Source organism: Balaenoptera acutorostrata, chromosome 10 (genome assembly GCF_949987535.1).
Source record: "Balaenoptera acutorostrata chromosome 10, mBalAcu1.1, whole genome shotgun sequence".
NCBI classification, from domain to species: domain Eukaryota; kingdom Metazoa; phylum Chordata; class Mammalia; order Artiodactyla; family Balaenopteridae; genus Balaenoptera; species Balaenoptera acutorostrata.
This window is the reverse complement of record NC_080073.1, coordinates 104,799,031-104,823,750: the sequence shown is the minus strand read 5'-3', so window position 1 is coordinate 104,823,750 and position 24,720 is coordinate 104,799,031. Positions and strand designations below refer to the sequence as shown.

At 42.1% G+C, this 24,720-nt stretch overlaps 1 protein-coding gene and 1 long non-coding RNA gene across 6 annotated transcripts in view; one reads left to right on the top strand and one right to left on the bottom strand.

Annotated features, from left to right (window-relative positions):
* LOC130709088 (uncharacterized) overlaps positions 1 to 6,734 on the bottom strand; it is a 70,713-nt gene extending 63,979 nt beyond the window's left edge. Inside the window, exon 1 of the long non-coding RNA XR_009009563.1 lies at positions 6,360 to 6,734. This is a non-coding gene — a long non-coding RNA (uncharacterized LOC130709088). The remainder of the gene's footprint in view (positions 1 to 6,359) is intronic.
* A 2,522-nt stretch (positions 6,735 to 9,256) lies between these two features.
* The window catches only part of PRPF4B (pre-mRNA processing factor 4B), a 43,287-nt gene continuing 27,823 nt past the window's right edge, over positions 9,257 to 24,720 (top strand). For all 5 annotated transcript variants that reach the window (XM_057554641.1, XM_057554640.1, XM_057554639.1 and 2 more), the window contains exons 1-3: positions 9,257 to 9,470; positions 18,257 to 19,456; positions 22,170 to 22,346. In XM_057554641.1, the coding sequence (XP_057410624.1) occupies positions 9,334 to 9,470; positions 18,257 to 19,456; positions 22,170 to 22,346 (1,514 nt within the window). In that variant the 5' untranslated portion in view covers positions 9,257 to 9,333. The remainder of the gene's footprint in view (positions 9,471 to 18,256; positions 19,457 to 22,169; positions 22,347 to 24,720) is intronic.

The following is a 24,720-nucleotide window of genomic DNA, read 5'->3' as shown; positions in this document are numbered from 1 at the left end:
GAAGACCTAAATAGACATTTCTCCAAAGAAGACATACAGACAGCCATGAAGCACATGAAAAGATGCTGAACATCACTAATTATTAGAGAAATGCAAATCAAAACTACAATGAGGTATCACCTCACACCAGTTAGAATGGGCATCAGCAGAAAATCTACAAACAACAAATGCCGGAGAGGGTGTGGAGAAAAGGGAACCCTCTTGCACTGTTGGTGGGAATGTAAATTGATACAGCCACTATGGAGAGCAGTATGGAGGTTCCTTAAAAAACTAAAAATAGAATTACCATATGACCCAGCAATCCCACTACTGGGCATATACCCAGAGAAAACCGTAATTCAAAAAGACACATGCACCCCAATGTTCATTGGAGCACTATTTACAATAGCCAGGTCATGGAAGCAACCTAAATGCCCATCGACAGACGAATGGATAAAGAAATTGTGGTACATATATACAATGGAATACTACTCAGCCATAAAAAGGAACGAAATTGAGTCATTTGTTGAGACGTGGATGGATCTAGAGAGTGTCATACAGAGTGAAGTAAGTCAGAAAGAGAAAAACAAATATCGTATATTAACGCACGTATGTGGAACCTAGAAAAATGGTACAGATGAACCGGTTTGCAGGGCAGAAGTTGAGACACAGATGTAGAGAACAAACGTATGGACACCAAGGGGGGAAAACTGCGGTGGGGTGGGGATGGTGGTGTGCTGAATTGGGCGATTGGGATTGACATGTATACAGTGATGTGTATAAAATTGATGACTGATTAATAACAAAAAAAAAAAAAAAAGAAACTCCACCCCAGCCTGGTGTCACCCAAAACACGGGGCTCCCTGTCCCCCAGCTCCCAGGCAGAGGGCCATCTTCTGGGGCTGTCAGCCTTTCTCGTTCTGCCCCCAGCTCCCTGTTCCTCAGGCTAAGTTCCAGGAGGATGCAGCCAAGAGGAGAGGACTTTCTTCTGCCCAGCTCCCGTTTGCGGACTGAAGGCTTTACACCTCAAGTGCGGCACCACTGGGAATACTGGGGCCCTGACTGCCTTTGCCACGGTCCCAAGGCAGAGGCACTGGGAGAAGGAGAGGACCTGTGGCTACTGTTGTCCCCTTCCACCGAGCGCCCAGCTCCTAACACAAGTGTCACTCAGAGAGAGGCATGTCATTGCTCCCCTCCCAGCTCCAGAGTCCTGGATCAGAGATTCTGCCAGGAGGGTACAGGAGGCTGTAAAACAGATAGCTCCTCGTCTCTTCCCAAAAGAAATGGCTTCATTTGCAACAGAGGAGAGGAAGTTCGAGCTTCCAGATGCTCTCAAAAACAGTGGAGGATGTGGGGAAAGACAACCCGGAGGAGATTGGTAGAATCATTGCACATGGAGGTTAAACTGTAGGCCAGCCGTTTCTAACAGAGAACCAGGCATAGAGAGACTGCTGGTAGGAACCCACCTTGAGTCAGACCAAATCTCAGACAGTGACCTTAGAAACTATCCTTTTAAATGTCCCTGAATTTGATTGGTTTAGTCTATGGACCAATTTATGCCCTAGGGTAATGTTGAAAACAGTACAGCAATCAGCCAGCACCTAGTGGACCTTAACACCTGGGTATGGCCAGGACAAGAAAGGGGCAAAGAGAACCTTTACAAAACCACTGTCATCCCAGAATGACTGTAGGAATCCCCAAGGCTGCACTCCCTCAGGAACAACATCAGAGACTTCACACAGCATGGGGTGAGGAAGGAATAGACTTCACTAGAATAACTGAGTCACTAAACAAATAGACAAGCATAATAATAACAAGACTGGAGAAGGGTGGAAACCAGTAACCAGAGTTGCTAAAACATGCCAACTTCCAACAAAAGATTACAAGGCATGCAAAGAAACAGGAAAGTATGACCCCATACCATGGGAAAAAAGCAGGCAATAGAAACCGCCTGTGAGAGTAACCAGATGTTGGATTTAACAACGGCTTTCAAAGTAGCCACTGTAAATGTGTTCAAAGAACTAAAGGAAACATGGTTAAAGAAGTAAGGTATGATGACAATGTCACATCGAATACAGAATATCAATAAAGAGAAATTATTTTTAAAAAACAAGTGGGAATTCTGGAGTTGAAAAATACAATAAATGAAATGAAAACTTCACTAGAGGGGCTCAACAGTAGATTTGAACTGGCAGAAAAAAAAATTAGTAAACTTGACAATAGATCAATAGAAATTATGCAATCAGAAAACAGAGAGAAAAAAGAATTTCTGAAAAAATGAACAGAGCCTTAGGATTGTGGGACACTCTAAAGCACACCAACATACATGTAATGAGATTGCCAGAAAGAGAGAGAAGAAAAAGGAGCAGAAAAATATTTGAAGAAATAATGGCTGAAAGCTTCCCAAATTTATTGAAAAGCTATAGAACAAAGAACTCCAAGTAGAATAAATGCAAAAGAGATCCACATATAAACACATCACAGTAAAATTGCTGAAAGCCAAACACAAGGAGAAAATCTTGAAAGCAGCAAGAGAAAAACAATTCATCATTTAAAGGGGACACTGGGACTTCCCTGGTGGTTCAGTGTTTAGGACTCCGAGCTTCCATTGCAGGGGGCACGGGTTTGATCCCTGGTTGGGGAACTAACATGCGGTGTGGCCCCCAAAAAGTTAACCTCAATGAGATTAACAGCAGATTTCTCAGCAGAAACAATGGAAGGCAGAAGGCAGTGTAATAACATGTTCAAAACAAAAACCTGTCAACCAATAATAGTATATCCAAAAAGTTATCTTTCAAAAATGAAGATGAAATAAAGAAACTTCCAGATAAACAAGAACTGAGAATTTGCTGCTGGCAGTCCCACCCTACAAGAAATACTAAAGGAAGTTCTTTAGGCTAAAAGAAAGTGACCACAGACAGTAATCTGAATCAACACATAAAAACAAACGGCACTGGTAATTAGGTAATTACAAAAGACAGCATAAATGCATTTTTGTTTCTTCTCTTAAGAGATTTAAAAAACAACTGTATGTATTCATACAATGGAATATTATTCCTCCATAGAAAGAAATGAAGTACTGATACATACTACAATGTGAATCAACCTCTAAAACAAGTAAAAGCAGACAGATACAACTGGTCACATAATATATTATTCCATTTAGATAAAATATCCAAAATAGATGAATCCATAGAAACAGGATACTGCCTGGTGGTTGCCAGGGGCTGTGTGGATAGGGGAATGGGGACAAACAGCTTACTGGGTACAGGTTTTATTCTGGAGTGATGAAAATATGTGGGACTAGATAGACGTAGTAGTTGTACAAAACTGAGAATGTACTATAAAATTGAAAAAGAAAAATACAATGATTGCCTAGAAAAGACAAATCCATAGAGAAAGGAAGTATATTAATGGTTGCTTGGGAGCAGGGGTGAGAATGGCGAGTGACGGCAAGTGGGTATGAAGAAATATTACAAGGGTGATGAAAATGTTCTGACACTGGATTATGGTGAGGGTTCACAATTACGTAAATTTGCTGAGAATGACTGAAGTGCGCACTTAAAATGGGTGATTTGATGATATGCAAATTATACCTCAATAAAGTTGTTTATAAGATGCACACATGAAAAAAAGCAATTGTATAAAACAATACATTTTATGTATATAAATAATAAAATGTATTGCTGGGTCTATAACATATAGAATAGAAATGTAACATATTTGCTAACAGTAGTACAAAGGAGGTGGGTAGTAGCAAGGCTGTACTGAGCTAAAGAAATTACTCCAGATGGTAACTTGGATCCACAAAAACAAGAAATAAAGAGAACCAGAAATGATAAATAAGAAGGTCATACATAATAAAAGCTATACAGTCGACCCTTGAGCAATGTGGGGTTAAGGGCACTGACCCCCCTCGCAGTTGAAAACGTGTTATAACTTTACAGATGGCCCTCCATATCCAAGGTTCTGCATCCATGAATTCAACCAAGCACAGATCATGCAATACTGTAGTATTTATTGAAAAAAATCCACGTATAAGTGGATCCACAGTGCTGTTCAAGGGTCAACTGTAAATATGTATTAGCTTTCCTTTCTTCTTTCAGTTTCCTTAAAAGATATAAAGTAATCATCATAACAATGTACTGTTGGGTTTGTAACATTTATAGATACAATATATATATAACAATTATACCACAAAAAATAGGCAAATAGAACAAAACTATATTGGAGTAAGGTTTTTAATCTCATTGGAATTATGTTAGTACAAATTTGGAGCTAATTCTGGTAAGTTAAGATGTATGTGGTAAGCTCTAGAGCAACCACAAAGGAAACAACTAAAATAGTGGGGGAAAAAATCACTTAGAGATTAAACCGCTACATTAGAAAATATTCACTTGATTCAAAAGAAAACAGTAAAGGAGGGACAAAGGAACAAAAAGACATGAGACATACAGAAAAATAAAATCACAGACATAAATCCAACTATGTCAATAACGTTGAATGTGAGTGGATTAAACAATCTAATCAAAAGGCAGAGATTAGAATAGATTTAAAAAAACAAGACCCAACTACATGCTGTCTACAGGAGATATACTTCAGATTTCATAGTAAAAATCATGCAAGCAGCAACCACAGAAAGTGGGAATGACTGTGCTAATGTCAGACAAAACAAACTTTTAAATTTTTAAAAAGTTACTACAGAAAAAGAGGGACATTTTGTAATGCTGAAAGTGTCAATCCAATAGGATATAATGTTTATAAACATGCGTGAACCTAATAACAAAGAACCAAAATACATGTAGCAAAAACTGACAGAAATGAAGGGGAAAATGGACAACAATAATTGAAGTCTTTAAGACCCCACTTACAATTAGACATCTAATAGACTCTGAAATCATAACATGACTGAAACAGAACTCTTCATTCGCCCCCAATCCCCACCAATTAAATCTGCTCTGTAAGTGGCAATTGCATTATATCTGCTCAAGCCAAAATACCTTTAAGTCACCGTCTCTCACACCCCACATCCAATTGATCAGTGAATTCTACAGCTTGTCCTTTCAAAATATATCCAGAATCCAACCACTTTTTCCCACTTTCACCCTGTTCTAATCCACCACCTTCACTCACCAGGATTACTGAGTTACACTCCTAACTGGATTCCACCTTTCCTCCCCTGGTCCCTGGCTGTCTAGCTCCTTAGAGCAGCCAAGAAAACATTCTAAAATAAATTATGCCATTCTGCAACCCTGCACTTACTCTGTCCAATAAATCTTAAGTGAAATCCAAATCCTACAAACTCCCTTTCCAGCTTTATTTCCTACTCCTGTAATCACTGCACTCTCTCCACACTGACCTCTTCGCTATCCTTGGCCCGTTATGAGACTGAGTTCATAATGCAATTGCAGTTTTTAAAATGTCATTAATATATGAATACAAGTATAAAAAAGGGAGAAAGGCTAGCTAGCCCTATTGTAAAATGTGAATAATAATTATCTACAGGGAGTAGGATGACAATTTTCATTTTTTCTTACTGCAAAAAGTGCTTCTAATTTATGTATTATTTATGTGTTACTTATGTAATAAAATCATGAAAAGCTGTGTATAAAACCCCTTATACCCAATGTAGCAATAGTATGTAACTACATAGAAAATCTGGAACTAAACAAAAAAATCAGAACAAAAGAAACAAACTAAAAAAAAAAACCAAAAACCTTGCCTATCGAAATAGCTAGTATTTATCAATACATGCTCCAGGGCCTTTCATTCATTATTTCATTTAATTCTTGTAATAATCCTACACGATGGGAACTATTACCCTCTCGTTACTGAGGTGGAGAGTGAGGCTTCGAAGGTTAAACACGTGGTGAAGCCCAGGTCTTCCTGACCTGAACGGTCACGTTCTGAACACCACTGGAGACACTGCCTCATCAGAGTCACACACAACAGAGCAACACTGACCCTACTGGACACCCAGTAGCAAAGGAAAGGGCCATCGTGTAGTTAGGAAGACATTTACTAAAGCTAGAATTATGTAAAAATTGATAGGCATGTTACGTGGAAAAGCAAACTATCACATTCCATACAGGAGTACAAGAAATTTTAGTATTTCACGTGGAAATAGGCCCCAATAGACCCATACATTAATTTTGGTTCCGTTTGGGTAATGGAACTCTGGGTGGTTTTCATTTTGTTTTCTTTTGCTCTCTTGTATTTTCCAGATATTCGTGAATGTATTGGAGCTGCTCTAAAACAAAGAACAAAAAACTATTTTCATGTTTTTGTTTTGTAATAAAGGAAAAACTCAACCCAGTGTCTTCCCAAGCATCTACAAATCCCAAGTCTAGATCTAAACTGAGTCAAACCTTACGTGTTACCTAAAAGGTCGTCGACATTCTTTGAATTGACATCTGGGGAGTCTGCGCGGGCCAGTTTTCCTCAAAGGACTTAGGAAGCTGTTTGTTTGTCTGCAGCCCACGCTATAACGAGCCTATGAAGAGCTTGGCGCGATCGAAGGACGGGGTGGCTTAGAAGGTCCAAGTTTAATACATCGCTCGGCACGTGAGGAACGTCACTCTAAAGCACCGCACTATTTCGGGAAGGTGCGTCTTGCAGGAAACCACTAATACTTGGAAGACGGTAAGAAAAAGTCCAGTGTGCAAAAATGCATGCTTGTCCCCAAAACCTTGTCCTCGGGCCAGAGAATGTGTCCGGCGTCCGGGCGCTGCGGTCCCGAAGATCCGTCAGCAGCACCAAGCGGCCCTCACTGGTTCGCTCGCAGGCGCTAGGCTGGCTGGGCTCCGAAGGGCGGGGAGGGGCGGGGCTGCCGCTCTCCTCAGCCCCGCCCACCCCTTCCCAGGCGCACGCACGCACGCACGCGCCTCACTGGGCCGAGAAACGCGCGCTCGCCGAGGCCCCGCCCCTCCAGCGACTTCCGGTGGGCGGGGTCACCCCTAAACTCTCCCGCGGCGCGGGTCCGACCCAGCGGCCACTACCGCGGCTGCTTTCCGGTGCAAAGATTCCCGAACTAGGACAGGAAAAAGTAGCGAGGCTGAGAGGATGGGCTTCAAGTTTGAAAATGAAAAGTTGGGCTTAAGTTTGTCGCTTAGTAAACGTTTGCTGAATGATTAAAGTAATAAGTGGATGTTTGCTTTAACTCCGCCTTCAAAGAACCCCGTTTTTCCCAAAACTTCAACGGCAGTATATAGTTCGGGCTGAGTCCTTGACAAATCCTGTCCTAGTGCACCCTCCGAGAGCAGTACCGAGCGAGCGAAATGTGTTTGCCAGCATCATTTTCTGAAACTTGATTTTTACGATGTTCTTGTTGAAAAACTTGGTTTGTCCAAGTCTAAACTTGAGCCAGTCATAATCAGGCTCCAAGCCTGAACCTTAGTTCCTGTGTTCCCCACCTATCCTTCGCCACACTCGGTATGCTTAGTTTAACGTCTACATGAAAGCTGCTGCAAAGAAACGCGGGGTGGGGGGGGGCGGGGCGAGGGAGGGCAGGGAGATCACGTTAAGACTGAGGAAACAGATTGGTTTATGAGCGTTCCACGAATCAGCAGCAAGGAAGAGACTACAGCTTACGGACACAGAAAAAATAAGGAATTTCTGGGTGCCAATCCAGTGCTCTTTCCGTTACCTTTATTCGAAAGGAGTTTGAAAACCAAATAGCTGTGTGGGTGGGTGCTCAATAAGGGGATGTTAAAGCAATGACATTTCTGTGGGAAGCAGCACAGTAAGGAAGAGCACAGACTTGAGAAATTTCAGTTCAAACCGTGGCTTCGCACCTAGGAACTGAGTCATCACAAGTAAGTCACCTTACCTCTGAGTGCCAGTTTGCTACGCTTCTTTGCCTTAAAGTATATCATTCTACTTTATATCCAAGGTGAGATCTCTTACAGGCTTGCCCTCAATTCCAAGAAGAGATCTGTAATAAGTCTGTTACACTGTTTATTTTCATTTTAAAATTATTTATTTAAAAATAATGTACTAATTTTCTGTCATTTTAATAACATATTTGAGCTATTCTTAACACAATGACACATGGCCTTGCCTTCGTGGGACAGAGAATATAATAAACTGTAAATACAAGGCTGCCATATACAAAATACCTTTGAAAACATATACAGGGATGAGAATCTAGAGGTAGGAACAATTAGTGGAACTCTGAAATCCCAACCTACACACTATTCGTACATAGATAAATATATGGTTGAAAATATAAACCATTCTTAACATATTTCTGAAAACTATTTCCTTTGAAAGAAGCCTTTTAAGTTATTATACCTGGATTTGATTATTAAGGAGAAAGAGAGAAATCCTTCATAAGGAAAACAATATAATTAAGGACCATATAAAGAAATGCAACAATGGGTGGGGGGGTAACCCACAAAAAATCAATAAATATCCAGGGATTGATTTAGTGTTCCATGTTAATAAAGTCCATGAGGGGAAAACGCTTAACATTTTACCACGTTTGGGATTCCAGCCACCCAGGGACTTATTTTGTAAGAATATTTGTAACTCTTCCTCTCTGAAAATCAAGAGATATATAAGAAGCTCAGATATTCCGAACTCAAATTTCTAGGTCAAACCCAAACTCAGTGGATTATAAGAATAAAAGTGATCATCACCCTGCTTTCCGGTTCCAGAGTATGGAGAAAGATATGTCTCTTTTGAGAGACAGAGAACGTAAAAACCTCCATGGTATTGAAAGCTCTCCAAGAGACAGTAAATGTTTTCTCATAAAATGTTTCATTTAATCTCGTTACCTTAGATTCCATTATTATAGAAAAACAAAGTCACAAAGTTATTCGGACCAATTACAGAACCAGCGAAACTAAACAGGAGTAACGGATTCCTGAATCGTTACCCCTGTACTTAGCAACAGCTGAAACAAAGTTCAAAAGTTTCAAAGAAATGTATCAATAAAAATAGTTCCCTATGTTCTAGGTACAGCCCTACGTTTCCAGTACTCCTGCCTTTCTACAAACTTTCCCTTAATGCCGTTTCACATTGACTTATCTAGACAGTAAAAAGGCATTTAAAAGCAAAGTCATCTTGTTTGCCCGTTTGAGAATTTTAACCCAACTGTGGGCCCCACAATGAAACCAGTTCTCGGAACCGCGCCCGCAAGGCAGACACCCCCTTTCTCCACCGGGGTCCTGGAACGTAACGTCGGTTCTAACCCAGTCAACGCGCGCCCTTAAAGCCCCAGCCCTCGCTGCCGCAGCCCCGCCCCGTCGCGGAAGTGCGTCATGACGCTCGTGCGCCCTGTCCCCGGATGCACTTTTATATCCGGATTCTCCGAGCAATTCTGAGCTCCACGGTTCCCGACGCTGTCGGCACATGCGCGACGGCCCTGCTCCTTCTTCCTCCTCCTCCAGTGGCTTCCACCGTCCGGGTGGCCACCGCCACCGCCGCCCAGGAGTCAGGAAGTTCAAGATGGCCGCCGCGGAGGCTCAGTCGCTGCGGGAACAGCCAGAGTAAGTAGTCTAGGAGCGCGGAAGGCCGGCGCCCGGGGCTGGCCGAGGGGGAGCGGGCGGAGAGCTGTCCGGGCGGGCGGGCGGGAAAGTTCGGGCCCTGGGGCCGCGGCCAAACTTTGCCTCCCGCGCGGCGTCGTGGAGCGCGGGCGGGCGGCCTGCGCGCTCCGCTCGCCGGGAGGCCGCGGCTGCTGGGTCGAGGGCGGCCGGGCCTGCCGCGTCGTTGCCCCGGGAGGCGTGGGCGCGAGCGGCCTCTACAGGTCCCGAGCGCGCGGCTCCAGCGGGGGCGCGCCTGCCCGCCTGCCCTCCGCGGGGACGAGCGGGGCTCCCGGCGGCCTCGGTGCGGGCCCCCGAGCAGCAGGGCGGCGCGGGCGAGCCCTGAGACCTTCCCTCCGCAGGCGGTTCCCCTGGTGCTTCTGCTGCCCTTGTCAGCCTTAGGACCTGAAAGCAGGGAGGAGAAGGGGTGCCGGGGCCGTGCTCCTTGACCACCCCAGAGCTGCAGTTTGCGGCTGGTGGGGTGCTTCCTCCTGCCACCCTGTACTCTGTACTCTAGCATCCCCCCGATATCTCACGCCCCCTCATCCCCCCGCCCTCCCCCCCCCCCCCCGCCAGTTGCAGCAATTTGCCAACTTGCAAACTTGAGACAAAGTAGGATCAAGTCCTCGGTTTTGAGGCCTAGCATTTTTGGCCTGAGTTTATTGTGTTTCTTTGGGAGTACGAGTGGAAGAAGTGGAAATGGTTAGCTACTTCCAAACCCAAGCACTTCTTGTCTGTTATTAAGCTAGTATAAGGATCGATGCGGCCGAGCAAACACAGACTTGTACATGCTGCAAGGGTAACCGTTGCTTAACTAAAAGCAGTATCTTGTTTTTCGTGTGTTTGTTAGGAAAACTCAAGAACCTAGAAGAGAATGGATTTTAAAATAGTATTCCTATAGCGACCTTTTTTTTTGCATCCGCATTATCTGATTTTGTTTCCTGCTGTCTTAGGAAAGAGGTAGATACAATCTCCCAGCAACTTTGGACTGAGAGAGAGGAGAAATCTTTGCCACCAGCCGGCCCATCGCTTCATTGCTGTGCGTCCAGTTCTGGACTGCTCAGTCATTTGCTTTACTCAGCTAGACAGAGATATTTATGAAGTTTTTCATTAAAGACCTCTGAAAGCTGCTTTATTATCTTCATTTCAATTTGACTTAAAAGAGAGCAAATGGATTCCGAAGTTCTGGGTAGACTTTGCCTCTTTTTGTTTCTCCTCGAGTTCACAGTGAGGCCCAGTTCCAGTCTTCATGACAAGGTGGTCCAAATCTTAGGCAACGCGGCTGATTTTTCTAGTAATCTGTTTAAAGTTCTGTAGTATTATGTCCATTTATTTGATTTCAGGGACAGTTCAGATTCCTTTTGAAGAGTGGCTCAGCCGTATTTATTTACATATTCAAATAACACTAGATTTAATAATAATATTTATTTTGGCCCCTGCAGTGTGAATGACCCTGAGATAGTCTTTAATTCCACCTCCCCCCTCCTCGACACTTGTTTTGCATGGAATGTGTGGTCTGTATGTGTCCCACTTTCACTTATTTGAAAATGTTTTGCCATAGAAAATGACAGTTTGCTAAGAAAGCAGGTACCATGTTGGCTGCCCGCAGTGAATGCTGGAATGTAGTGTCTGAATAGTTTTTTTGAGGACACACTGAGGAGTTCACAGTTACATGGAGTCTATTCCAAATGGAACATTTAGAAAAGGTAAATGTATAAAATAGTTTTAAGCTCCCTGAAGGCTTTTTAGTGGCTTTTACATTTGTCAGTCTCTTTAGCTCAGCCTTTTTCGATGGTTTTAAGCGTTTAAATTTTTATATGCATTGACTTACTTGCACTTACCAAGACCAGGTACTGAACAAATATTACCTCATTCAGTCCTTCTAACAACCCAGCGGAGGTGGATACTGTTATTTCCCACATTTTACAGATGAGGAAACGGAAGTACAGAGAAATTAAGTTAGCTTGCCCAAGGTCACACTAAGTGACAGATGCAGGATTGAAACCCAGGCAGTCTAGTTCTAGAGCCCTGCTCCTGACTTCTGTACTGTCTGGTCCCTCGCTATACGGTGCGGCTCCTTTTAAAAATAGCCTTTAGCGTTTGAAATCATTGTGATTTATTTCCAGCGTCCTAGAAAGGTCCGTTTTCATGATACGACAGTTCTAACTCTTTGAAACTTAATATCCCACTTGGAAAAGGTGGGGGGCGGGGCAAGGTTCGTTTTAAGACTAGTTGGTCTTTTGAATCCATTTTTATTTTTACATCTACATAGTCAGAGAAACAGGCTTAATTATTTTCTTTATAAAATGCAGTGACGTTCATTTTGCTCCCCCTTGCCCCCAACTGCAAAGCATGAATTGAATGCTTCCCAAATAAGATGTTATTAAGAATACTCTTTGAAAAATATATGTGAAAGAGGAAGTTAAAATAACAGTAGAGGGCTTCCCTGGTGGCGCAGTGGTTGAGAATCTGCCTGCCAATGCAGGGGACACGGGTTCGAGCCCTGGTCCGGGAAGATCCCACATGCCGCGGAGCAACTAGGCCCGTGAGCCACAGTTACTGAGCCTGCACGTCTGGAGCCTGTGCTCCGCAACAAGAGAGGCCGCGACAGTGAGAGGCCCGCGCACCGCGATGAAGAGTGGCCCCCGCTTGCCGCAACTAGAGAAAGCCCTCGCGCAGAAACGAAGACCCAACACAGCCATAAATAAATAAATAAACCCAAAGTTTAAATTAAAATTTAAAAAATAAAAAAAATTTATAAAAAAAACCACTAGAGGTTGGTAATTGGTCACTTTATTTTAAAGTTGTTACATGGCTGTTTTCATTGTGCCAGATGCCCCCAAGACCCTGGGTTGTTTGAAGGGTGAAACTTTTACAATGTATTTAACCAAACACGTGAATGATTACTGTTTAACACTTCCATACTGTCTGCACTTTTAATTCAGCTTTGTTTCCAAGTGAGATTTGAAGGATGTTACTCAGCTCTCAGTGAGTACTGGTTTATGACAAACCTGTTGCAGACCAGTTTAGTGTAGACATATACCTGCTAACTGTGTAGTGTTCGGCTGCAAAATGTAAACGTTAAAGTACAAATTTATGTATATGGGATTTATATACGTGTATTTATTGTTAATATGAACCATCCAAGAAGATGATCAGGTTTCTTTACAAGAAACCTTTTCCTAAAGCTTTAGAGGAAAGTTGTTGATAATGAACCTAAATTAACTGATCTAGCACAAGCTCGTGCATTGATACGTTACGAGTGTCACTTGCTCGTTGAGTTCAAGTTTCCCTGATTTACCTAGTCAGACTTAACTCGTTATTTTCTTTGAAATTTGCCTTGAGAGATCAACGGAAGAGGCTGAAGGTCTGCTCTCTGCCTAACCCCAGTGTAGGAGAACTCCGGGGTTAGTTATTAAGGTTAACCTGGCTGGCCCTAAGGCGCTGGTAGCATTTCATTAGTAGCCTAGTCATTATTTCTTGAATTAACATTCATTAAGTTACAAGGAAAACTGGGGTCACTCATGGGAATGACTGTTTAGTAACATTGGGTACCGTGAGGTCAGTCCTGGTTCTCAGAAGCTTTAGGAGCTAGATTTTCTTTTGAAGGAAATTACTTCCTCTGTGGGTAAACTCTTAAGAATTTTGATTTGAAACTCCTTGGAAGACTTGTAAATTATAGGAAGCATTGGAAAAGGGTTAAAAGAGATTTTTCTGCGGGAGGTGATTAAATTTAAATCGTTTGAGGGTATTGCCGTCAAGAAATAGGCGTGTGCGCTGTATGGGGCACTGGGGGTGTTAGTGAGCGAAAACAGTGTTCACCGTCCAGAGCTGCGAGCGCGCGTGCAGACAGTGTAAACCAGCTGTAGTCCGTGACCCTGTTTCTGTGTGTTACTCTGTGTAGATCGTTTCTTTGACACGGCAAATACTTATTGAGTACCTGCTCTAGCTTAGATCATCTTATGGGCCTCAGGGATAGAGCAGCCAGCTAGACAGATTCAGATCCTGCTCTCATAGGGCTTGTGTTACAATAGGGAGAGACGAATAAGAATTCTGTGAAGTGGAGGGCAGTTAAGCAGAGAAAGCGAATCTATGCGCGCTAGGGTGGGGTAGCCGTTAAAAGGAATTGGCCCGGAGACCTGGCTGAGGAAGTGTAATTTGAGCAAAGGCCTGAGGTGGGCGAGGGGGCAGCAGCGCTGTGTCTGGGGGAGGCGTGCCAGGCCCTTTGGTGGGAGAGCACCTGCTGTAGGAAGAGAGCAGTGAGGGTGGGAGGGAACGAGGGGTTCAGGGTGGTGGACGGGTTGGGCTGATAGTATAGGACTCATACAGAGTTTAAGTTTTTGCTCTGAATAAGGTAGGAAACAGTCAGTTTTCACTCAGAGTGGTGACACGACCTGACATTTTATTTATTTATTTATTTTTATATTTATTTTTGGCTGTGTTGGGTCTTCGTTTCTTTCTCTAGTTGTGGCAAGTGGGGGCCACTCATCATCGCGGTGCGTGGGCCTCTCACTATCGCGGCCTCTCTTGCTGCAGAGCACAGGCTCCAGACGCGCAGGCTCAGTAGCTGTGGCTCACGGGCCTAGTTGCTCCGCGGCATGTGGGATCTTCCCAGACCAGGGCTCGAACCCGTGTCCCCTGCATTAGCAGGCAGATTCTCAACCACTGCGCCACCAGGGAAGCCCCGACCTGACATTTTAAAAGCATCTTCGAGCAACTGCAAGAGCTCTGACTTTGAATGTAATACCAGCCTTCTCACCAGCTTGAGATACACATGCCCTTAGGCGAGTCCCGTCCACCTCCTTGAATGTGAAGTCTCATCTGTCCTGGGGACATAGGCAGAGGCAGTACTTCTTGAGCACTTTGTGTGACAGTTTTATTTGTATGAACTCATTGCTGCGACAAACCTGTGATTTGCCAGTACTGTTATGTCCCCCGTTTTTACAGTGGAGGAAACTGAGGCACAGGGGAGTAGCTTGTCTAAGGTCACACTAGAGGTGTCCCATTGCAGGCAGCATTGGAACAAGGCCATTTGACTCGAGGATCCTTGCTCCCGCCAGGATTCCTTAAAATAACATTCTTAGTGTCCGTCTGCAGCTCCACAGTGCCCACAGTGGGGAGCAGATTTATCCAGTGTCTGAACAATAAGAACAACTTACTTTTGGGGCCCTAGGGTTGTGCTAGGCCTCGCTACCCTTGATGTCTGTTAACCAGCACTGTGCCGTCCTTACCGCGTGCCTTGAGGTGGGTACGGCTCTTTTCTCCATCAAGCTTAAACTCACCTAAGGCCACACAACTGGTAAGTAGTGAGACCAGGAACTGAGCCCAGGTAGTCTGGCTCTGGAGACTTTACCACCCAACTATCCTTTTTCTTGAGGATACTTAGAGGATCTTCAGATGGTCTGTTTGTTTTTTTGCCACACTGTGCAGCTTGTGGGATTTTAGGTCCCCAACCAGGGATTGAACCCAGGCCCTTGGCAGTGAGAGCGTGGAGTCCTAACCACTGGACCACCAGGGAATTCCCTAGATCGGGGTCCCCAACTCCCCAGCCGCGGACCGTTACTGGTGCGCCGGTGCGTGGCCTGGTAGGAACCGGGCCGCACGGCAGGAGGTGAGCGGCGGGTGAGCGAGCGAAGCTTCACCTGCAGCTCCCCATCGCTCGCGTTACCACCTGGACCATCTCCCCCGCTGCCCCGTCCGTGGAAAAAGTCTTCCGTGAAACCGGTCGCTGGTGCCAAAGAAGGTTGGGGATCGCTGCCTTACGTTATTTGAGTTTTAGCTTATTGACTAGAATTTTGTACTTTGGACACTTAGGTTTTATATACCTGAAAACCCTTCCCGACCTTAAAAAGGTTCTCCGTACCTACTTCTGTATCTTGAATTAGCCTAGTTCTCTTTTTCTCAAGCTTTTCTCCCTGTAACTCAAGGTTCAGAAAAATCGACACGTAGCTCACCTTCTGGACTGTGGGCTGGGAGATTGTAGGGAAGGGAGGTGGTTACCTGTATGAGATTGTAGCCTATACAAGGATCAAAGTTGAAATGTCTTTGTATCTTCACCCTAAATCTGTGATTTTCCCCCCTCCTTGATAAAGCCATGTTGGTTTTTTCTTTTTTAAACACAAAAATTACACTTTCCTTTTCCAAGTCTCTGAGAAAATTTGATGATCCTAGAACACTATTTCATCTATCCTGTGTCTTCTTATACCCTGTTTGAGAGAAGTGAGGCCAAACTAAAACCTGACTCAGCTGAAGACTCGGCTTCCTCTGCAGCACTGTTTAATACTTTCTCCTTTCCCACAGTGCGTAGTGCCAGAAACGGACATTGGCAGTCTGGCGCCCCAAATTCAAAGTTCTTGCCGTGTGGTAGTTGTGTGTTCTCCATGTTCTCCACACCCGCTCATTGTTGTGAGCTGGTAACTTCACAAGCACACTCCGCTGTGTTGTGCTGCTTGCCCCTCCCCTCCCTTCCCCTCCCCTCCCCTCATCCCCCAAGTGTGCTGAAGACGGAGACCTGCCGGAGGACCATAACAGCAGCAGCACTGCAGACCATCCGTCCAGTAGCTTAACCTTGCAGTTCCTGAGCCTCTGACTGTCTCAACCGTGTGCTCCCAGAATCCCATGCTATATCTTTTCATCTCCTGGAATTGGTCCGCTTGAGATCTTAACCTCCGTTAGAGCAGTCTCTTCCACAAGTTTGACGCCCTGGTAACATTGATCTTTTTTCCTATGTCTAAAGTACCCCTTAACCCTTCTGGTTAATTTCTTACTCATTCTTTAGCACAGTGTTACTCATCCTATTTTTTAATCCAAGTACCTTGTCGCTAAATTTGTCTCCCCCCAAAGTCCCTGCTGAACAGAAGCTTGGGTTTTTCTGTGATCTGCAAGATACCTTCCTTGACTGTTTCAGATTGATTTAAAGTGATCCTTCAGTGTTCCCATAATGCCCTTACTCGGGTCTTTATCATTGCAGTTCTCCAGTGTTTCATGTGACTTTCTTTTCCACCAGAAATTTCCTTGAGAGAGGCAAATATTGGTCTTGTACATTTTTATTTTCCTGTTACCTGACAATGCCTACGTTATGTGTAGGTGATTTTCTTTTAAATGTTGAGATTGAATAGACTCATTACTTTTTAACTTGCAAGGAGCTATTTGTAGTACATGGCACAGATACTAAGCTTACTAAAAGTACGGGAGTATGTAATTCGGAGGACTTGAACAAAATAATCCATGTCTTCTTCCAAAAATAGTGTGATGACCTGAATCTAGATAATTTAAAGTCTGGCTTTGGTCTCAAACTCTAGGACATGATGGTTTAGTATGAAGTGATTTTAATGGGGAAAGTTAAGTAATGCTGTTGCAGCCTGTGTTTAACCTAGGATTACTGAAGAGCAAGGATTTAGCAAAATAATTTGGAATCATAAACTCTAACTCAGTCCAAACATTTAAGCACAGAAGCCACCCACCTTAGACTAAATAGCCTGCTGAGCAAATGCTTGGCTGAACCATATGAAATTGCTGAGATAGGCTGTTGCTGGCGTGTTGAAGACTCTGCCGTGTCTCAGACTAATGCAGCAGAAGCCCCCTTGTGCGAGGAGGGCACGTCTCAGCACCCCCAGTGGAGGCCTAAAACCAGGGATGGTACCCGGCCTGAACGTACTGCTTTTTCCTGTGTGTACATATTTATGATAAAGTTTAACTCACAAATAAATTAGGCACAGTAAGCGAGTAACAACAGTAACCGATAATAAATAGAATAATTGTAACAATGTACTGTCATAAAAGTTACATTTATGTGGTTTTTCTCTCTCAGCATATCATGCTGTACTCACCCTTCTTGTGATGATGTGAGATGATAAAATGTCTGTGTGATGAGATGAAGTGAGGTGAATGACCTAGGCATTGTGATATAGCGTTAGGCTACTACTGACCTTCTGACCATATGTCAGAAGGAGGATCGTCTGCTTCCTGTCATCGTGGATTCTCAGCCGTGATGATGTGGATGGTTGGATGTCAGGAGCAGACGATGTCCATGGTGGGGCAACCCAGGCAGGATGGCGCAGAGATTTCATCGTGCTACTCGGAACAGAGCAGGGGTACTGCTGTACCACATGGTTGCGAAGTGGCCACTTATAAGCCTAGGGCCTAGAGTCCTAACTCCTGTCAGTTCACTTTGAAGTTTTTAACCCTCGGGATGTGTTGACAATATCAACATCAGCCATCAGCCGCCTGTGCACATTGAAGGGACTGCTGCTTTTGGGTGTAGCTCTGTATTGGCTCTAGAGATTTAAATATATATATATTTCTGAATCCAAGTGGAGAAGGAGATGAGTGTCCCAATATATGTCGTTATTAATGTTTTACGGAGGAAGAAAATGGGGGGGGTCCTTTGGTGTTGAGTTGTGTGGGAAATGCTGGTTTAAAAACCAAATTACTTGAGTGACTTTAAGAAAGTCAGCATTAACAATTTGTTGCACCTGGTTTGGATTCCCTTATTCTATTAAGTATAATTATGTTAACCTCCCGCATTATGTATTTCCTGTAATACTTTTGGTATTTGAGTTCAACTGTTAGAAACAAATTAAAGTTAAATCACTGTTCAACTCAGTTCTTGCCGTATACCTTTGAAATAAAATATTTCAGTGACTAATTTCATGTATCTTATTGAGATGTATTTTATCATTGCTATTATTTTGTTATGATTCTGAATGCTTGATAAATGATGTGACTTTTAAATGTGTTTGATACATTTATAGGATGGAAGATGCTGATAATTCTGAAAAGAGTGTAAATGAAGAAAATGGAGAGGTATCAGAAGACCAATCTCAAAATAAGCACAGTCGTCACAAAAAAAAGAAGCATAAACACAGAAGTAAACATAAGAAACATAAACATTCTTCAGAAGAAGACAAGGATAAAAAACATAAACATAAGCATAAACATAAGAAACACAAAAGAAAAGAGGTTATTGATGCTTCTGACAAAGAAGGTATGTCTCCAGCAAAAAGAACTAAACTTGATGATTTAGCTTTGCTGGAAGACTTGGAGAAACAGAGGGCCTTGATTAAAGCTGAACTTGATAATGAGTTAATGGAAGGAAAGGTCCAGTCTGGGATGGGGCTCATATTACAAGGTTATGAGTCTGGCTCTGAAGAAGAGGGGGAGATTCATGAAAAGGCACGAAATGGAAATAGGTCTAGTACTAGATCTTCAAGTACGAAGGGGAAACTTGAACTTATGGACAATAAAAATAGTACAAAAAAACGAAGTAAAAGCAGATCCAAAGAACGGACTAGACATAGGTCTGATAAAAAGAAAAGTAAGGGAGGTGTTGAAATAGTTAAAGAGAAGGCAACGAGGAGCAAGTCAAAGGAGAGGAAAAAGTCCAAAAGTCCCTCCAAAAGAAGTAAATCTCAAGATCAAGCAAGAAAGTCAAAGTCTCCTACCCTTAGAAGGCGGTCTCAAGAGAAAATTGGGAAGGCCAGATCTCCTGCTGATGACAAGGTTAAAATTGAAGATAAAAATAAGTCAAAAGACAGGAAAAAATCCCCAATCATAAATGAAAGTAGAAGTCGCGATCGAGGCAAAAAATCTAGATCCCCAATTGACTTGAGAGGTAAATCCAAAGACAGAAGGTCACGGTCCAAAGAGAGGAAATCGAAACGGTCTGAAACTGATAAAGAGAAGAAGCCAATTAAATCTCCCTCTAAAGATGCTTCCTCTGGGAAAGAAAATAGGTCACCCAGTAGAAGACCTGGTCGTAGTCCCAAAAGAAGAAGTTTGTCTCCGAAACAACGTGATAAGTCAAGAAGAAGTCGATCTCCACTCTTAAATGATAGAAGGTCTAAGCAAAGCAAGTCACCTTCTCGAACTCTGTCTCCTGGTAGGAGAGCCAAGAGCCGATCCTTGGAAAGAAAACGCAGGGAGCCTGAACGGAGACGCCTTTCTTCGCCAAGGTAACTTGACTGCAAAGCTGTAGTGCTGCAGATTTCAGAGGAGAAACTAGAACTTGTGGACAATAAAAATGAGATGGTAATGAGTTTTATAGTGTTACTTATAATCCTGTCCACTAACTATATTAATGTTTGCACTTTTGTCAGTGAGTCTCTTGACTCTAGGTGATTTTTAAATATTGAACTTATTGACATTTTTAAAGCTCTTAATTTAGTATCTAATGTGCAGAATCACTCCTTTAAATCCAAGTAATTTGGCTGATAAGTCTCTGTATGCCCATTTTACGGGAAAGGAGATTGTATAGTTTCCAGAGTAGGGATTGTTCTTTGAACAGTATGGGCTGAAATTTTTAAAAATGGAGGTATCAGTTTAAGGATTGTGATCTGTCCATTCTTTTGAATTGGCATGATTTTGAATTCTGACAATATGATTGGAACTACAGTTGTCTTTTTTGGTCCCCAAAATATAATTAAATTAAAAGTGGAAGTTTTTTTCTGTTACTAATTCATATACTTGTAATCTCATTGAAAAAAAAAATACCTCTTAAGTTTAGGAAGAATAGTGTAAGAAGTGATTTTATTTTTTATCAATAATAATGAAAATATTTCATATACATTTGGTCCATCAATTTTTTTCTCTTAAGTTCTCATGATTGTCTCTCATGAAGTGGAATGATCCTCATACTTAATTTTTTTTTTGTCATCATTTTTTTTCACATCTTTATTGGAGTATAGCTGCTTTACAATGTTGTGTTAGTTTCTGCTGTACAACAAATTGAATCAACTATATGTATACATATATCCCCATAATGCCCTCCCTCTTGCGTCTCCCTCCCATCTTCCCTATCCCACCATTCTAGGTGGTCACAAAGCACCGAGCTGATCTCCCTGTGCTATGCGGCTGCTTCCCACTAGCTAGCTATTTTACTTTGGTAGTGTATATATGTCCATGCCACTCGCTCACTTCGTCCCAGCTTACCCTTCCCCCTCCCTGTGTCCTCAAGTCTGTTCTCCACATCTGCGTCTTTATTCCTGCCCTGCCACTAGGTTCATCAGTACCGCTCTTTTAGTTTCCATATATATTTGTTAGCATACGGTATTTGTTTTTCTTTTTTTGACTTAATACAGAGTGAAGTAAGTCATACTTAATTTATAAATGAGAAAGTAGATTGAGAGGTTATCTAACTTACCTAGGGTCATAGAACTGATGAGTAAAGGCACAGAAGGGATTTTGGCGGGGAGAGGAGGGTGTTGTTTAGATTAGTCCAAAAGCTACTTTAGAAACTGATTTTTTAATGTCTTTATGTTCAGTAATTAGACGTGCGAAATTATCAACCAAGTTTCCCTTAAAAGAATGTCGGCTTATACCATGCAAAGATATTCTGAATTCCTAGCCATCTACTGTTGCATGTTAATGTTTTCTGTGTATGGGTATAAATCTGAACTGGCCTTGAAGTTTAAATAAATCATCCTGTGTTTTGAGAAGCTTCAAGAATGCTATTTTCAAAGTGCTGTATCTTAAGAGATCCTGTTGACTCTTTACTTCTAAGCAGTGTAATGAAACAGCTCTGCCTGCAGCTCTGTGGAGACAGTGTTGCTGGTGTTATCTGACGTCGTTCTTAAGGTCCTGTTCTCTTTCAGTTGCTTTCAGTTTGAAAAGGAAATTCTGAGGAGTTTATCAAGGACTAGAGTTGAATATTTGAAACAAATTTTTATTTTTAGTTGCAGAAGAGATACATGCTAATTAAAGAGAAATTTAAATCGTGCTGGAAGCCTGTAAATTCACTTTTTCCATCCCTCCTCTGCTGCCACTCCAAAGAAGACTGTCTCTTTCTAGCCCCTTGACTATGCACATACGATTGTATGTATGCGTTTTTTCTTAAAAATAGGATTCATACTATTTATGTTAACAGTGATTTTCTTTTTTCATGAAACACTTCTGTGACAATACATAAGGATCGTTTTTAATTCTTCATATATCAATAATAGCAACATGATATTTCACAGTGTAGATGTACCATAATATACTTAACCATTCCCTTGTTGAAACTGATGAAAGTTGAGGTTGGTTCCAGTTTTTCATGATTGTTTGCAAAGACATCCATTGGTTCTGTGTAAAGTTTCTTTTAGAATAGATTCATGGAAGTGAAATTGCAGTCTGAGATTATGTACATTTACATTTTAGGAAGTTAACTGCCACATTTCCTTCCAGATAAGTTATACCAATATTTACTTCCATGACTAGGTGGACTGTCCTTTTCCCTAAACTCTTACCTGTATTTCCTCTTCTGAGGTTAATGTTGATTGTAAGGGGGTTTTATTCTTAATTGATACATTAAAAATAAGGCTCTTAATTGCAAAGATGTCAAAAATTTAGAAAGAAAACAGTCTTCAAACCAAGGGAATGGAATATTATTACTTACTTGGGCAAGTTTTATTTGTTTATCTGAAATTAAAATCAGTAGCTTTATCAAATGAATAATCTTTAATAATTCTTCAAATTGTGAGACCAGAGGAAATAGACCTTCTATTGTGTGTCTACTATAACACCAGATGTCACTGTGATCATCTGAATTTTTGTTAAAAAACATATTAATCTGTGTTTACTAACTTTAGGTTAATGTGCCCTTTCTTAAAGTGTTCTTTACATGTAGAAGAAATTCATTCATTCTAATTTGATTTATTCTTCTTTGAACTTGTATTTGGTCCCCTTAAGAACACGACCTCGAGATGACATCCTCAGTAGGCGGGAAAGGTCAAAAGATGCCAGCCCAATCAGTAGGTGGTCTCCAGCCCGAAGAAGAGCCAGTAGATCTCCTGTTAGGAGGAGGTCCCGCTCCCCCCTCAGACGGAGCCGATCTCCCAGAAGAAGAAGCCGGTCTCCTCGGAGAAGGTAAAGATACCCGTTTGATCCATCAAACTCTGACTGTTTTTGAAGCTCAGTTGGTAGGTTTTCTTAACGAACAGTTTTCTCTGAAAAATTGTAGCTGCGACGCCATATAGTTTCCTGTTACCAACATGTGATATTTCACACACACTGATTTTTCTTTAATAGAGTTTTCCTTCAAATTTATATAAATCCGTGGGGCTTCCCTGGTGGCGCAGTGGTTGAGAATCTGCCTGCCAATGCAGGGGACACGGGTTCGAGCCCTGGTCTGGGAGGATCCCACGTGCCTCGGAGCAACTAGGCCCGTGAACCACAATTACTGAGCCTGCGCGTCTGGAGCCTGTGCTCCGCAACAAGAGAGGCCGCGATAATGAGGCCCGCGCACTGTGATGAAGAGTGGCCCCCACTTGCCGCAATTAGAGAAAGCCCTCGCACAGAAACGAAGACCCAACACAGCCATAAATAAATTAAAAAAAAAAAATTTATATAAATCCGTGTTCATTAAAAACACAAATCTTTTTTTTTTAAGTAGGACATTTTTTTCCCTCTGTTTTAAAGAGAGATAAATACTAAATGAGCTAGGCTTATGATTTTTCTTTTAATTAGCAGGCTAGATCACAGAGTAATAAATAAGTATCCTGTCATTTCATAGTTGCAGCTCTGTATTGATTTTTCTGTGAACTTGTATTTGGTCCTCTTAAGAACACAACTTGGAGATGATGTCCTCAGTAGATGTGAAAGACTCTTTGGGTGAAGATCTCTTTTAACTCACAGCAGTAGAAACCAGTCTTTATGTATGTATCTTTGAATGTTTTTGTATACTAGATTCTCAGAAGTGGAAATGCCTTGACAGTGTGTTTGTCTAAATTTTTTTAAGTTACTGCCATATGTATTGGTTTCATTAGTTTTTTTAATACTGTTCCTCACACGTTTCTGTTCTGCCCAGTTTCATCACATTTCTTGCAGATGGACATGGTCGAGGTTAATGTAATCATTGTGATCGTATACATACCGTTCATTCCAGAGCGAGCGGTCGGTGGGAGAGGGGAAGAGAGGACTCTCATGCTCCCAGCCTTCTGGCTCCAAGCTGACGGTAGTTTGCTTAGGATTTGCTTCCCTTTTCCAGAGTCCCTTGTTTTTCTCTTACGTTGTGATTCCATTTCCTGTATCCAGTTTCGTGCTTTACCTCCTTGTTTGCTAATGCATCTCCAATAGCTTTTTGAGGAAAGTGAACAGAAAGGACAATCTTGGGGACCTGTGTCTCTAAAAAATGCCTGTTATTCTCATTGCTGATTTATCAAGGAATAGAATTCTAGTTTGAGATCATTTTCTTAAGAATTTTAAAATTGTTATTCCACTGATTTCTAGCTTCCCTTATTGCTATTCAGAAGTCCTCCTCTGATAAGTGGGCGTTTCTTTATAGGACTTGCTTTTTTCTCTCTTTTTTTTATAAGAAATGTCCTGTGTTCCAAAATTTCACTGTAATAATGCATTGATGAGCAGCTCCTTCTTTCCATTTATTTTGCTGGGCACTAGATAGGCCCTTTAAAGCAGGAAGATTATGGCTGCCTGTACCGGGAAATTTTCTCATGTTTTTGTTTGCTTTCTCCTCCATTATTTTCTGGGTTTTTTTCCAATTAGACCTTATAAACTGTTACACTGACTTCCCCCTCTCATCTTTTTTTTTTTTTTGAATTTTATTTTATTTTTATACAGCAGGTTCTTATGTCATTCCCAAACTCCACCACCACCGCCCACCGTCGCTTCCCCCCTTGATGTCCATACGTTTGTTCTCTACGTCTGTGTCTCTATTTCTGCCCTGCAAACCAGTTCATCTGTATCGTTTTTCTAGGTTCCACATAATATATGTTAATATACGATATTTGTTTTTCTCTTTCTGACTTACTTCACTCTGTATGACAGTCTCTAGATCCATCCACATCTCTACAAATGACCCAATTTAGTTCTTTTTTATGGCTGAGTAATATTCCATTGTATATATGTACCACATCTTCTTTATCCATTTGTCTGTCGATTGGACATTTAGGTTGCTTCCATGAGCTGGCTATTGTAAGTACTACTGCAGTGAACATTGGGGTTCATGTGTCTTTTTGAATTATGGTTTTCTTGGGTATATGCCCAGTAGTGGGATTGCTGGGTCATATGGTAATTCTATTTTTAGTTTTTTAAGGAATCTCCATACTGTTCTCCATAGTGACTGTATCAATTTACATTCCCACCAACAGTGCAAGAGGGTTCTCTTTTCTCCACACCCTCTCCAGCATTTGTTGTTTGTAGATTTTCTGATGATGCCCATTCTAACTGGTGTGAGGTGATACCTTATTGTAGTTTTGATTTGCATTTCTCTAATAATTAGTGA